Source organism: Dipodomys ordii, unplaced genomic scaffold (assembly GCF_000151885.1).
Source record: "Dipodomys ordii isolate 6190 unplaced genomic scaffold, Dord_2.0 Scaffold146, whole genome shotgun sequence".
NCBI classification, from domain to species: domain Eukaryota; kingdom Metazoa; phylum Chordata; class Mammalia; order Rodentia; family Heteromyidae; genus Dipodomys; species Dipodomys ordii.
Genome location: NW_012267362.1, coordinates 2,664,901 through 2,678,293, shown reverse-complemented (window position 1 = coordinate 2,678,293; position 13,393 = coordinate 2,664,901). Strand labels below are relative to the sequence as shown.

The 13,393-nt window shown below is 41.6% G+C and overlaps 1 protein-coding gene across 1 annotated transcript in view; it reads right to left on the bottom strand.

Annotated features, from left to right (window-relative positions):
- Window positions 1-4,039: 4,039 nt before the first annotated feature.
- The window catches only part of LOC105997429 (calcium-binding mitochondrial carrier protein SCaMC-1), a 58,638-nt gene continuing 49,284 nt past the window's right edge, over window positions 4,040-13,393 (bottom strand). The window contains exons 7-9 of the mRNA XM_013031852.1: window positions 12,535-12,702; window positions 9,791-9,941; window positions 4,040-6,088 (exon numbers count right to left, since the gene is read on the bottom strand). Coding sequence (XP_012887306.1) covers window positions 5,904-6,088; window positions 9,791-9,941; window positions 12,535-12,702 — 504 coding nt within the window. The 3' untranslated portion in view covers window positions 4,040-5,903. The remainder of the gene's footprint in view (window positions 6,089-9,790; window positions 9,942-12,534; window positions 12,703-13,393) is intronic.

Sequence of the window (13,393 nt, the reverse complement as noted above, 5' to 3'; positions counted from 1 at the left end):
TGATGTGATGAATAATATTAATTGATTTGCGTATATTGAACCAGCTTTGCATCCCTGAAATGAATCCTGTTTGATCGTGGTGTATAATTTTTGGATGAATTGTTGAAGTCAATTGGCCAAAATTTTGTTGAGAAGTTTTGCATCAATATTCATCAAAGAAATGGGTCTATAGTTCTCTTTCTTTGATGAGTCTCTGTGTGGTTTGACCTCTTCCCTTTGTAAAGTTCCAAGTGGTGTGTACAAGAGGCAGTTTGAGAGCCCACAGCAAGATAATCCTGTGGAACTGGGTGGGCATCAGAGGCTCATCCCTGTGATCTTAGCTACTTAGGAGGCTGAGATCAGGAGGACTTTAGGTCAAGGTTAGCCCAGGCCAAAAGTTCACAAGATCCCTTTTGTGAAGGGGCACAGTAATTCACACTTGTCATCTCAGCTACAAGGGGAGGCTGAGATTGGGAGCATTGTGATTCCATGCCAGCCTTGGCTAAAATGTTTGAAAGACTCCATCTGGATGAAAAGAACTTGGGTGTGGTGGTAAGGTAAGAAGTGTCATAGGAGGGTCATGGTCCTGGCACAAATCCAGGAAAAATAACCAGTTTGAAAAAGTGTTGGGAAAAGAAAAACAAGGGTTGAAGGCATGGCTCAGCTGCAAAGTGTCTGTCTAGCAAGCATTGAGTGTTAATGCTTTGTAGTTCCAGCAAACAAACACCAAAAAGAAACCCTAAATATTTATTTATATTTAATCTTTTCTATTGTCTCTTTTTTTCTGATCCTAGGGCTCAAGTTCTGGGCCTGAGCTTCTTTTTGCTCAAGGCTAGCTAGTATTTTACCACTTGAGCTACGGTACCACGCCTGGCTTTTTCTAAGTAGTTTATTGGAGATAGGAGTCTCATGGACTTTTCTGTCCAGACAGGCTTCAAACTGCAATCCAAAGATCTCAGCCTCCAAAGTAGCTAGGATTTAGAATTACAGGTGTAAGCCACAGGCACCTTTGATCTTATTTTCAGACAAGGAATAAGTCTTTAGCATTTCTTTTCTTTGGTGATTTTGTTTTTTGGTGCTGGTCCTAGGGTTTGAACTCAGGGCCTAGATGCTATCCCTGAGCTTTGATTACTCTACCACTTGAGCCACAGCTCCACTTCTGATTTCTGGGCAGTTTATTGGAGATGTGTTTCATGGTGTTTCCTGCCCAGGCTGGCTTTGAACTCAAACCTCAGATCTCAATCTCCTGGGTACATAGGATTATATAGGCATGAGCCAATGGCACTTGGTGATTTTAACAACAAAACTCAAAGCCAGGCACTGGTGGCTCCTGCCTGTAATCCTAGCTACACAGGAGGCTGAGATTGGAGGCTTATGGTTCAAAGCCAGCCTGGTCAAGAAAAGTCCATGAGACCCATTTCTCCAACCAGCAAAAGGCTGGAAGTGAGGTTATGACTCAAGTGGTAGAACACTAGCCTTGAATGAAAATGCTAAGGGACAGCACCCAGTTTCTGAGTTCAAACCTCAGTACCAGCACACACACACACACACACACACACACACACACACATACACACACACAATTTAAAAATAAAAATCTGAAGTCGCTTTCCATCACGAACTTCATGACTCTCATGCCTTCTAAACACCCAAGCTGCCAGACTTGGAGAAACAGAAGGTGTTTTTCAGATCCTAGAGGAAATATGTGAGCTGAGAAGTTGGGAAGGAGGCAAAGGTCAGCAGGATCCAGTCCACTAGTCACCAGCCTGGAACAGAAAGGCCAGACTGTCTGTGTAGCCCAGATATTCCAACTATTCCCATGAGAAGCATGGCACGTGAACGAACCAGGGACCACACTCTGGAGTGAGGCCTCCTTGGCAGTGACTGAGGAGTGTCCAGAGACTGGCTCAACACCGGGTGGTGGAGGAGACTCTAGCCAGACTTCATATGATTCTGAAGGAAATAGGAAACATCATTCCTTGAGCACCCAGTTGGTACACGGAGGTCAAGGTAGGGTTGTCCTCTGGGACAGCAAAGACTGCTGAGGGAGGCATGTCTGCAGCGACATGTCTGCTGGACAAATTGCTCTAGAACAGGTGGACAGGGTGAGTGTGAACTGGAAGCTGTGGTCGACCAGGGAATGAATCTAGATATCTATGACCACCCAAATTTATAAGGTAGCCTAGGAAACGTCAACACACCCAGGCAGACCGGCCTCTACTTCAGGATTAGCAAAATAGGAAACACTCATTTGTTATATGATTGTCTGACTTTGCACAGGTGGATTCAAAACAAATCAAAGTCAACTAACAAAAAGATAATAATAAAGGATTTCCAGGAACCAGAGGCTCGTGCCTGTAATCCCAGCTAGAGTATACAGCAGGCTGAGATCTGAGGATCTTGGTCTGAAGCCTTGCGGCCAAGTAGGAAAGTCCATGAGACTCTTAGCTCCAATTCAACACCAAAAAGCCAGAAGTGTAGCTTTGAGCACAAAAGCTCCAGGACAGGGCCTGGGCCCTAAGTTCGGGCCCAGGATCAGCAATCAAAAAAGAAAAAAGAAAAAAAAAAAGATTGCCAGTAAGGTTGTAAAAATGTGCATAAAGACAAATAAAACACAAACAAGACAAGCAAGTGAACTCCATAGTCTTGTCCATGTGATATGCTTAAATGTCTCTGTAATTTTTAGGAAAATACCTAGATTGTTTAGCCTCTAAGTTCCTACTCTCTTGAAAACTTACAATTCTCCCTGGAGGAAGAGAGGTCCATCTACATGTTGGGGAGAAGGGGAGGGATACCTTCCAGAAGTTGTCTTGCTTGTGATGGAAATGGTGCTTGCCAGAAATGTAGAAATGGAACTCTCACGGGAGAGATGTTGGAATCTTGTTTAGGGCCCATCACTAAAGAACTGCTGTTATTACAACTAAAGTCAGAAGAGGGGTGGAGAGGAAATAAAAGAGGGGAGGGGAAGACAGAGGAGAGGAGAGGGAAAGTGAGGAGAGGAGAGATGGGAAGAGGAGGATGGGAGGGGAAGGCAGGAAGGAGGGGAGAGGAGAGAGTCCGGCTAATGGGCCTCCCTGATCAGCCCTCTACCTCCTCCGCCTTGCCTCTTTCTGCATGTGTTTCCACCTGCAGCCACTGCAGCCAAGCTCCCTATCTGGCCGGTGCAGGTGCTTGCTAACTACTCCTTCAAAGAACACATGAGTGAATGAGTGCTGGAATGGGTAAGCACCAAGATGGTGCTTACCACGTTCAACCCTGCTGTGTCCTGTGGCAGAGCATCACACTACCTTCTCCCTCAGATGATCCTGCCACCCCCCAGCCATCCCCATACATGGAAGCAAAGGACAGGGCCATTCTTCACCACTAATAGTGCTGCTCTTCTGGGGTGCTTTTCTCCGGAAACTTGCTGACTGAAGGGCTGGCAAAATGTGTGTCTGGAGAAGAAAAGCATGCCACATGGTTGGTTATACATGCAACTCCATGGGAAGCTCCAAGAACAAATGACATCAGCACAACCCCTGTCGTGGTGAAGCTCCACTTTCTTGGCAGGAAGACAAAACTAAGAGTCAAGAAACAAATCTGGCAGCATTTTCCAAGTATCAGAGGGGCTGAGAGCACTCTACAGGGTGTGAAAAGTCCTGAAGTTGCGCCAAGACTTTTTCTATGGTCTTTTTTTATTTGGGGGAAGGGAGAGCGGTTGTGGGGCCTGAACTCTGGGCCTCTACCACTTGAGCCACAGCGCCACTTCCAGCTTTTTTCTTTTTGCTTATATGGTGCTGAGGAATCGAACCCAGGGCCTCAGGCATGCAAGGCAAGCACTCTACCACTGAGCCACCTTCCCAGCCCCTTCTATGGTCTCTTGACCATAGAAAAAAATAATTTCTTTTACAAATTTGACTTACCAGTAAATTCTCACAGTTTCAACACAAATATACTCTACACACCAACATGGGGTGAGAAAGTCCCATGCTTGGATTTCTGGCTGCCAACTCTAGTTAATACGGTGGGACCTAGCGTTTGTGGGATTAGTAAGTTTTTCTCACAATGAAGAAACAAGTCATTTTACAAACAAATATTTTAATATAAAAGAGAAGTAAATATGCAATCATGCAAGAAATAAGCTATCTTCAACTTGAAGCTTTTCTCTTTCCAAAAGATACAAGATGATTTTTTTTCAAAAGATAACAAGAGGCACAGTGAAATCACATTCATACCTATGAGGAACAATTTCAGTTCATAATGAAGTGCAAATAGTTTCCATAGTTTTCACCAGCTTGAAATTAAAAAAACAATGTTGGCACAATTATTATTTCCCATAATTTTATGAGTTACAAAAACGAAAGCACTAATCATGTACTTTAATATTGTCATTTTATGTGTTTTATCCCCAAAATTACAAATAATCCTGAAGATAGAGTCTCAGGTTTATCAAATCTTGTATAAAAGTTTTGAGACATGTATTGAGCATAAGTAATGTATTACTTAGACAAAACTATGTAATAGAATATGGTTCACACAACTATCTTTTCTGTTTATTTCACTTTTGAAATAAAAAGAGGTAGGTTCAAAAGAAGCAAGTGCCTATTATGTGACTAGAATTTCATGAAAATGTTGGCCATCTATAAAAAAAGATCAAATGAGTCTGCAAACCAATTTAAAAAAAACAACTCCAATTAATAAATATCTTCCTAAGTACTAAGCACTCAAATTAGAAAAGAAAAAGAGTTGACCACAAAAAAGGCTTATGAATGCTACCACTATTATAAATTAAAGATTCTATTGTGTCCCTAAAACTTGAGACAAGTGAAAATGTGGATAATGTATGATTTACACATTTAAATATAGGTATTTAATGTATAGGACTAGTATTATTACTATTGATATGTACTTTTCTCAGCTTTCTGCTGCTCAAATCCAGAATGGAAGGTTCGAAAAAATTCAGCAAGGAAGAAGAAATCAGTGTACCATTCACCCATGATCAACACTTCATGTCAGTAGGAGAGGAAGTTCAGATGACAACAAATGGTCCCAAGAAGCCTTCTTGATTAAAACAGAATCTGATTCAAAAAGTAGGAAATGAAGGACTAACGAAAGGATGTAATTCCAACACAGGTGCAAGTAAAAGAGGTTTGCTTCAAGCAAAACGTTTCCAAGCAATGGCAGAATAACAGAATCTTACACTTAAGTTTTCTCATGCTGATCATTTAACACTAATATAAGGCCATCAGTGTTCAGCTCCAGGAACCAAATAATAATGGAAGTAAAAAGGAAAAATGACTACATTGAAATAAATATTATCTCATTGTTGCTCTGTATAAATTTGCCCTTGTGTCCGTCCCTGCTCTGCTTATAGAAAGACAAGAATATAAACTTTATACTTACATAGCTGTTATAAAGTATATTTAAATACACTGATTTTCAATTAGTGGTTCTCTGAGGAAATTTTAAGAAGTCTATTAAGACATTTAAAATGTATAAAATAAGTTCACTCTCAAGATTTTCTGATCATTGTGCTAATCTTTAAAAAAGACATTTGTATATCAAAGAATTGGCATAAATTTGAACCAACCAGAATATAGAGATCAGTGAATGATAATTCTACCACACAAAACAAATACAGTTTACTCGAGTACATTTTCAGGTTTATACTTCCGGGCTCTAATCTATAGAAGGACTCATCGGAAAAGTGAAGTTTTGTGGGGTTTTTTCCAAAACGTATATATAAAACTATGATTTTAAAAAATTGCTGAGTATATAAAATTGAGCCCAAATGTTTTGAAATGATCGCTAATAAGACACTTCCCTTTTGTACAAAAGAAAATAATACGCAGCTGCTTTGATCCTGGTCTTGCTGCAGTTCTCGAAGTCAGTGCAGAGAATGTGGAAGTTTCCACTCGTCGTGCCAAAGCAGAAATTTCAACTTGTCATTTCTGGGTGACGCCTAACGTCTGCTTCATGTTTTCATATACCACGTAACTGATGCCTACGGCAGGAAGCACCTTCATGAAGTTTGGGGTAATGCCCCTATAGAGCCCTGGCACGCCTTCTTTGGAAATGATTCGGCGAAAGAGGCCCATCATGCTCAACTGCTCGGTTTCTTCCACCATGGCTAGAAATATACACATACACGTATTTTTAAAGGCTAATTCAATACTCAAGCATGTGAGATAAGCGTTATAATAAACAACTCATATTCCAAAATGATGTTCAAAATGCAATGCAAGGATAAAGTGCATCCCAAGGGAACCAAGAAAATACCCTTTAAAGATCACTGAAGAGGGAGTTCTCTACCTATAATAATGATAATAGTCATCACAATTTTTTGTTTTATTAGCTTTTTTATCTTTTTAAAAGTATGTTATTATTTTAAGTAGTTGTACAAAAGAATCTGCATTCAGCAAAGCAGGTCCTAACTGCAGTGCATCTTGATCAATCAACATTCTCACACACACCCCCCCCAGCCTTCCATCCCTCCTCTTCCCTTGCTTTTCTTAATTTGTAGGTTATGTATTGAATTTTTTTTTGCCATTTAACCAAGCAGATTCTGTATCACATCTTGATCTATTCTTTATTGAGTAATTACCATGTGCTTGATACTGAGTTAATTACTTTCCATGCTAGCCCTACAAAGTAAATGGCTTCATTTAATGACTGAGAAATTAGAGGCTTGGAGCGATCCTAAAACCTTCAGTTAGCAGGTGGTAGAGCCAAGAGCTCACGGCCCCCAGACTCTGAGACCATAACTCACCATAGCTCTCCCTGCCTCCTCCCTTACCACACCAAGCACATAAGGAAGAGCAGTTCAATGCTGGGACTCAGGGGAAGTGAGGGGACACTTTGGGAATCTTAGAAAACGTTCTGGGGACCTGGGCCTTCTCGACGATCTCAGTAGGCAAGGGGAGGCCTGTGTCACTGGCAACACACAGTCAAGGGCAGGAACCCCACACAGCAAGGGGACCTGGTGACTTTTGGACAAGGACCACCAAGAGGCTGCTGTGGGGTCGTACCGTTAGGGGTGGAGAAATGGAGATGGAGCCAATCTGAAGTGGGCTTTGGAATTTACTTTGAAGACACTGAGGAGTGACAGAGAGAGAGAGACGTCTGAGTGGATATAAAATAATCAGGCCAGCCAGGTACTGGTGGCTCCTGCCTGTAATCCTAGCTAGTAAGGAGGCAGAAAAGCCCCTGAAACTCTAGGACAGCACTCAGGGTAGGACACACACACACACACACACACACACACACACACACACACACACACACACTCACACACACACTGATCAGAACTTGACTTAACCAATGACAAATCTGGTGGCCATGCCAAGACCGGGACTAGAACTTGCAGACTAGAGAGAAGGACTCACCTGGCTCATAACGTTTGAGTCAGACTGCCTGCCATCAACTCCTAGCTCCACTACTTTCCAAATGCTTATAACCTGGTGCAAATTCTTAATCTCCCTCTGCACCAGTTACTCCCCTGCCAAGTGTGAACAATATTACTATTGGGTTCCTTAAAATGGTTATGGCGAGAGAATACACATGTGACATTTAGTTTGCTACTTGGCACCTTCCTGTGCAGCCATGACTGTCTTGCGTTATTCTGCCCCAGTGCCTTTTTTCCACATGTGTTTCCTCAGGCTGAAATGCTTTTTCTATTCATTTCTTTTCTCTCTTTTTTCCTGGGTGAGCCAGTCTTGGGGCTTGAACTCAGGGCTTGTGAATTGTCCCTTAGCTTTTTAGCTCAAGGCTAGCACTCTAGTACTTGAGCCACAGCTTCATTTCTAGCTTCTTTTTTTTGTTCACTGGAGATAAAAGTCTCACAGACTTTCCTGCCCAGGCTGGCTTCAAACCATGATCCTCAGATCTCAGCCTCCTGTGTAGCTAAATTAGGTGTGAGCCACCAGGATGGCTGAAATACTTTTGTCTTGACCCACTTTTCCTTCCTGTGCTCATCTCGCTCATATTTGTTTTCCTAGTTCCAGCTAGAGTTAGGGAAGAGCCTTGTTTTGAACTCTCCTAACGAACAGGAGGTGGTTTGATGTGTGTGTTTACTTGCTATGCCTTCTCTACCAGCTGTTGAGTGCTCTGATGGCATCTGGCAGAGTGCCTAGAGTCCAGGCTCAAAAATTAGGAGTAATTAGTGGACAAACACTTGGTCAAAGGAGGGATGGGTACATCTGGAAGACAGATTGAAGGTGGAGCCACAGATGCAGAGCATTTACTATTAAAAGGAAAGAGCTAGCCTCCTGTGGTTCACACCTGTAATTCTACCTATTCAGGAAGCTAAGATTTGAAGATCACGGTTTGAAGCCACACTGGGCAGAAAAATCCATGAAACTCCTATCTCTGATAAATTACCAAAAAAGCCAGAGCTGTAGCTCTGTGGGACTGAAGTTCTAGCAGTAGAGCGCTAGCTTTGAGCAAAAGAAAAAGTTCGGGAGACAGAACCCAGGCCTGGAGTTCAAGGTGCAGGACTGTCCAAATATACATACATACATACACACATACACACATACACACATACATACATATACATACATATACATACATACACACACATACATACATACACACACATATACATACATACATACATACATGGAATGCGGGAAAGATGGGGGAGACTGACAGAAGAGGTAATATTGATCAAGATGCATTTTACTCACATACTGACATGTTGAAGTGAAACCCTTTTGTATAACTAAAGAGAATTTAAAATTATAAGTGAAAAATAAAAACAAAAGGAATGAACAACAGTGAGTGAAACTGACCAGGGAAAAGGGGGAAAAAGGAAAAGAAACACATTAGAATGCATGAATGGAACAGCATTAAAAGTCAGCAGCGGTAACAAGAGAATAATCAATGTGATGGCAAAAGAATCAGGCTAGCAGCACAGTATCATTTAAGCCAGTGAAGGAGGAGACCCAGATCAAGCACACTAACAGCAACTCCAGCCATCACTTCTTGAGAATTTAAAAAGTACATGTGCTTTACTTACACTTTTGATAGGTCCTTTCATTACCATTCACAGAAGAAAATGAAAACCCAGAGTTGGGGCAAGAGCCTACCCCCAAAACCCATCTACTTATCAAACCTAGCCAGGAAGCAGTAGCTTCCAGCTATAATTATAGCTACTCAGAAGGATGAGAGCTTAGCAACAAAGTTCAAAGCCAGCTTGGGCAGAAAAGACTTCAATCTAATTAATCCGCAAAAAGCTAAAAATGGAAAATGGGACTCAAGTGGTAGAACAGCTGCCTTGAGCAAAAAAGCCAAATGAGATTGAGAGCTCCAGTAAGGAAAAAAAAAAGCAAAAGGGATACCAAACTTTATATACTTTTATTACACACACACACACACACACACACAAAACATCATTCTGCTTCTATATAAATCATGCATGCACATGCACTATATCCATGGCTTTGGAAAAGGAAGATTTAGAAAATGAATTTCTAAAAATTAGAAATCTTAGAGAGGGCTTGAAAATTCTTCCATTAAAAAAAATAATAAAACAGCTGTGCACTAGTGGCTCACACTTGTCTTCCTAGCTACTCAGGAAGCTGAGACCTGAGGATAGCAGTTGGAAGCCAGCCTGGGCACCAAAGTCTGTGAGATTCTCATCTCCAACAAACTACTCATAAAAGGCTAGAAGTGGCCCTGTGGCCCAAGTGGTAAAACACTAGCCTTAAACAGAAGCAGCTCAGGGACAGTGCCAGGCCCTGAGTTCAAGCCCCAGGACTGGCAAAAAAAAAAAAAAGTACATGATTGACACAGCCCTGTTATCAGTGCCATCCTTTAGCCAAAACCTCACCTTGAGCCTGCATTCGAGTCCTCACCAGAGACAAAGGATAGCTGGCCAGCTGCCCACAGGTACTGGACAAGGCCCCACAGCTCAGCAACACCATGACCCCTGGGTTGACAGAGTCTTCTGCAAAATTATCCAGCCAGTATGACTTCAAGAGCTGCCAAAAAAAAGAAACAAGAAGAAAAATTATCAATAACTAGCTGCTTCCACTTAATACAAACATTCTCACAGCGAGTCTTGTCTTCAACAAAGAAGGGTCACTTGCTTTGCGCATTGGGGCGTCAGGTTGTCAGCAACAGCTCTGGTGAGAAAAGCAGGGATTCAAAACACAAGAGATCTGCACTGGGTGCTCATTTTCTTCCGAACAAACATGGAGATCAACAGCACACAAAATGTTCTAAGATATAAACAACATTTCTCTACATACCAGAAAGAAATTAGGAGAATAGTAGTTCAAGACCAGGCCAAGCCAAAAAAAAAAAAAAAGCAAGATCCTTTCTCAATAAATAAGCATGGTGGTAGACTACTGTAATCCTAGCTACAAAAAGGAAACAGAGACAGGAAGGTTGGGTGCTCTACCAATTGAGCCACACCACTAGCCTGACTCTTTGCTGTTATTTTTGGAGATGAAGACTGTCAGGCTCTTTCTGAGGCTGGTCTCAAAACATTATCCTCCAGGTCTCAAGGGTACACTTAAATGATTTAAATGGTAATTTTTAAATTCACACACACACACAAGACAACAGATTAAACAATCCAAGAAGAGATGATCAGGAGACTCAGCAATGGTTTTCATATGGGTAGAAGAGATGCACTCTAACTATAAATAGACTAGCATGGTCAATCAGTGCAAATCAGCAACCCAGCCTTCTCTGTCAATGTTATCCAGTCTTATGCACAGCCATTAAAACATTCACACACCTGGCAGCACAGTCAATTCATTTATACCACAAGCCTCACACGAATCTGAGTAGCACCTTGCAACAGTGATGCAAAGGTATTTATCACTAGGCAACAAGAAAATTTTAGTTCCACTGTAATCGCCCTCATCTATGTGGTCCCTCCCTGACCTAAATATCATTATGAGTCACACAACAGTATAGACACACCATGAAAGAGTGCTCTGCCAATAGACGGAATGAAGATCTCATACCTGCCAGGACATGAATAAATCCTGAAGGTATTATTAAGGTCTTAAGTGAAGTGAGTCAGACACAAAATACCAATAACATATGATTCCACTTATGAAACATCAGATCAATCTAAATTCATAGAAACAGGAAGTAAATTGGAGGTTATAAAGGGGTGAGAGGAAATGGAGTGACTGCCCACTGGTTTAAAAGTTTCTGTTTGAACTTTTCGAGCTGACAAAAACATTTTGCAATTCTAGCTTGGTGAAAACTGCACAAATTATGAATATGACTAATGCTGTTTAATGATACACTAAAATGGCAATTTTATATTCTATTTTACCATAATTTGTGATATGCCAAATGTGCAAATTGTGATATGCCAAAAAGCCACTGATATGTTGAACTGTATGCTTTAAGTAGGCTGACTTGGGATATGCATTTTATCTCAATCAAGCTCTATGTTTAAGAAAGTATTCATTATACATTCCTTCTTCCCCTGAGTTATAAATTGTATTCCTCAACATGTGTCCTGGCTTACGTTTATCATGCACATCTGACCATACTGCTGTAGTTTTTGTCGTCCAGCTCCCCATCACATGTCCAGTTTTTCCTTCCTTTCCCTTCCTTTCCTTCTTCTCTCTTACTCTTTTTCTTCCTCTATCTTTCTTTCTGAGGTACTAGAAGTCAAACCAGGGCTTTGTGCATGTTAGGCAAATACCCTGCCCTTGCTCAATTGAGACACAGTCTCATTATGTAGATGAGGATGGCCTAGAACTCACTACATAGGAAAAACTGGCCTCAAAGTCTTGATCTTTCTACCTCTGTGCCCAGCTCAAGCCTTCAGTTTGAGTCTTTCTTCCAAACCCTAGCTCTAGTATATCACCCAGGGGCTTGTGAACAGGATGTGCTCTGTAAATGCTCATCAGACTCATAAAATATTAAATAACTTCTATGGCAGGATCAATCTGAGATGTGTGTTTTGATTTGTCTGTCCAGTAGTTACATTAATCACTTAGCTACCAATTTAAACAAAAAATGTGGCATTGTTTTTCTGCCTTCTTCAAGGTGGAAATAAACATCCCTCGAAAGAGAAAGGGCTTGTTCAAAGTAGAATGTAAGCCAGGAACTGGTACCTCAGCCTGCAATCCTAGTCAAGAGGCTGAGATCTGAGGATTGCAGTTCAAAGCCAGAAGAGGCATGAAAGTCCTCTTATCTCCACTTAACTTCCAAAAAGGAAAAAAAAAAAGAGTTGGAAGTGGAGCTTTAGCTCAGTGGTAGAGCTCTAGCCTTAATCAAAATAGCTCAGGGACACTGCCCATACCCTGAGTTCAAGCCCCACAACTAGCACCAAAACAAAAAAAAAAGTAGAATGCATTCATGTATAAAATTGTCACAGTAACATTCTTTGATGTCATAGATGTATATCAATTCAAACTCAAATATATGTTCATTCAAATTAAAGAAAGGGCCAGAGGAGAGGAGGGAGGGCAAAGTAGAGGAGAGGACAAAAAGAAGGAAGGATCTCACACCCAAGGTCTCTTAAACATAGTATGTGCATTTTTATAGAGAGCTAAGAATGCATGCCTTAGAACTACATCAGTACTGCGACAAACTCACCTCATACACAGCAAGATCAATGCCTGCATAAGGTATGATGCCTAGCAAATTGGGAACATAACCTTTGTAAAAAGCCCCAATGCCTTCACGTTTCAGAATCTTCTTGGCACAATCATATATTCCATAATATTGCCCAGTTTTGCCAACTGCTAGCCGGGTTTTCAAAACCTGGGTAGAAAAAAGGTAACATGATAACTATGTTTATACTAATTCACAATGGAAATCAACAGGAACAAATTTTAGGGCACATAACTACTAACAAATCTTGTCATTCAATGACTACCCTATTTGTTGGCCATGCTCTTGTGTATTACCTCCATTGAGGGGCCAAGACCAGAGCTGGATGACGAACTTTTGTGGGCAGAGGATCTGAAGGGGGGAAGTGATGAGGACATGGAGATAAGATAACCCTATCAGTGTGATCATAAAATGAATTGGTGTATGGCCTAGGCATTGGTGGCTCACACCTGTAATTCCAGCTACTCAGAAAGAGATTGTGGTTTGAGGCCAATCCTAGAAGGAAAATCTGTGAGACTCTTATATCCAATTAACCACCAAAAACCAGAAGTGGAGCTATGGCTCAAGTGATAGAATGCCAGCCTTGAGCAAAAAGGCTTCAAGGACAGTGCCCAGGTACTGAGTTCAAGCCTTAGCAATAACATCAAGGAAAGAAGGAAGGAAGGAAGGAAGGAAGGAAGGAAGGAAGGAAGGAAGGAAGAAAGGAAGGAAGGAAGGGAGAGAGGGAGAGAGGGAGGGAGGGAGGCAGGGAGGGAGGGAAGGGAAGGGAAAGGAGGGAGGGAGGGATGAAGGGAGGGAGGGAAAGGAAGGAAAAGGAGGGAGGGAGGGAAGGGAAGGGAAA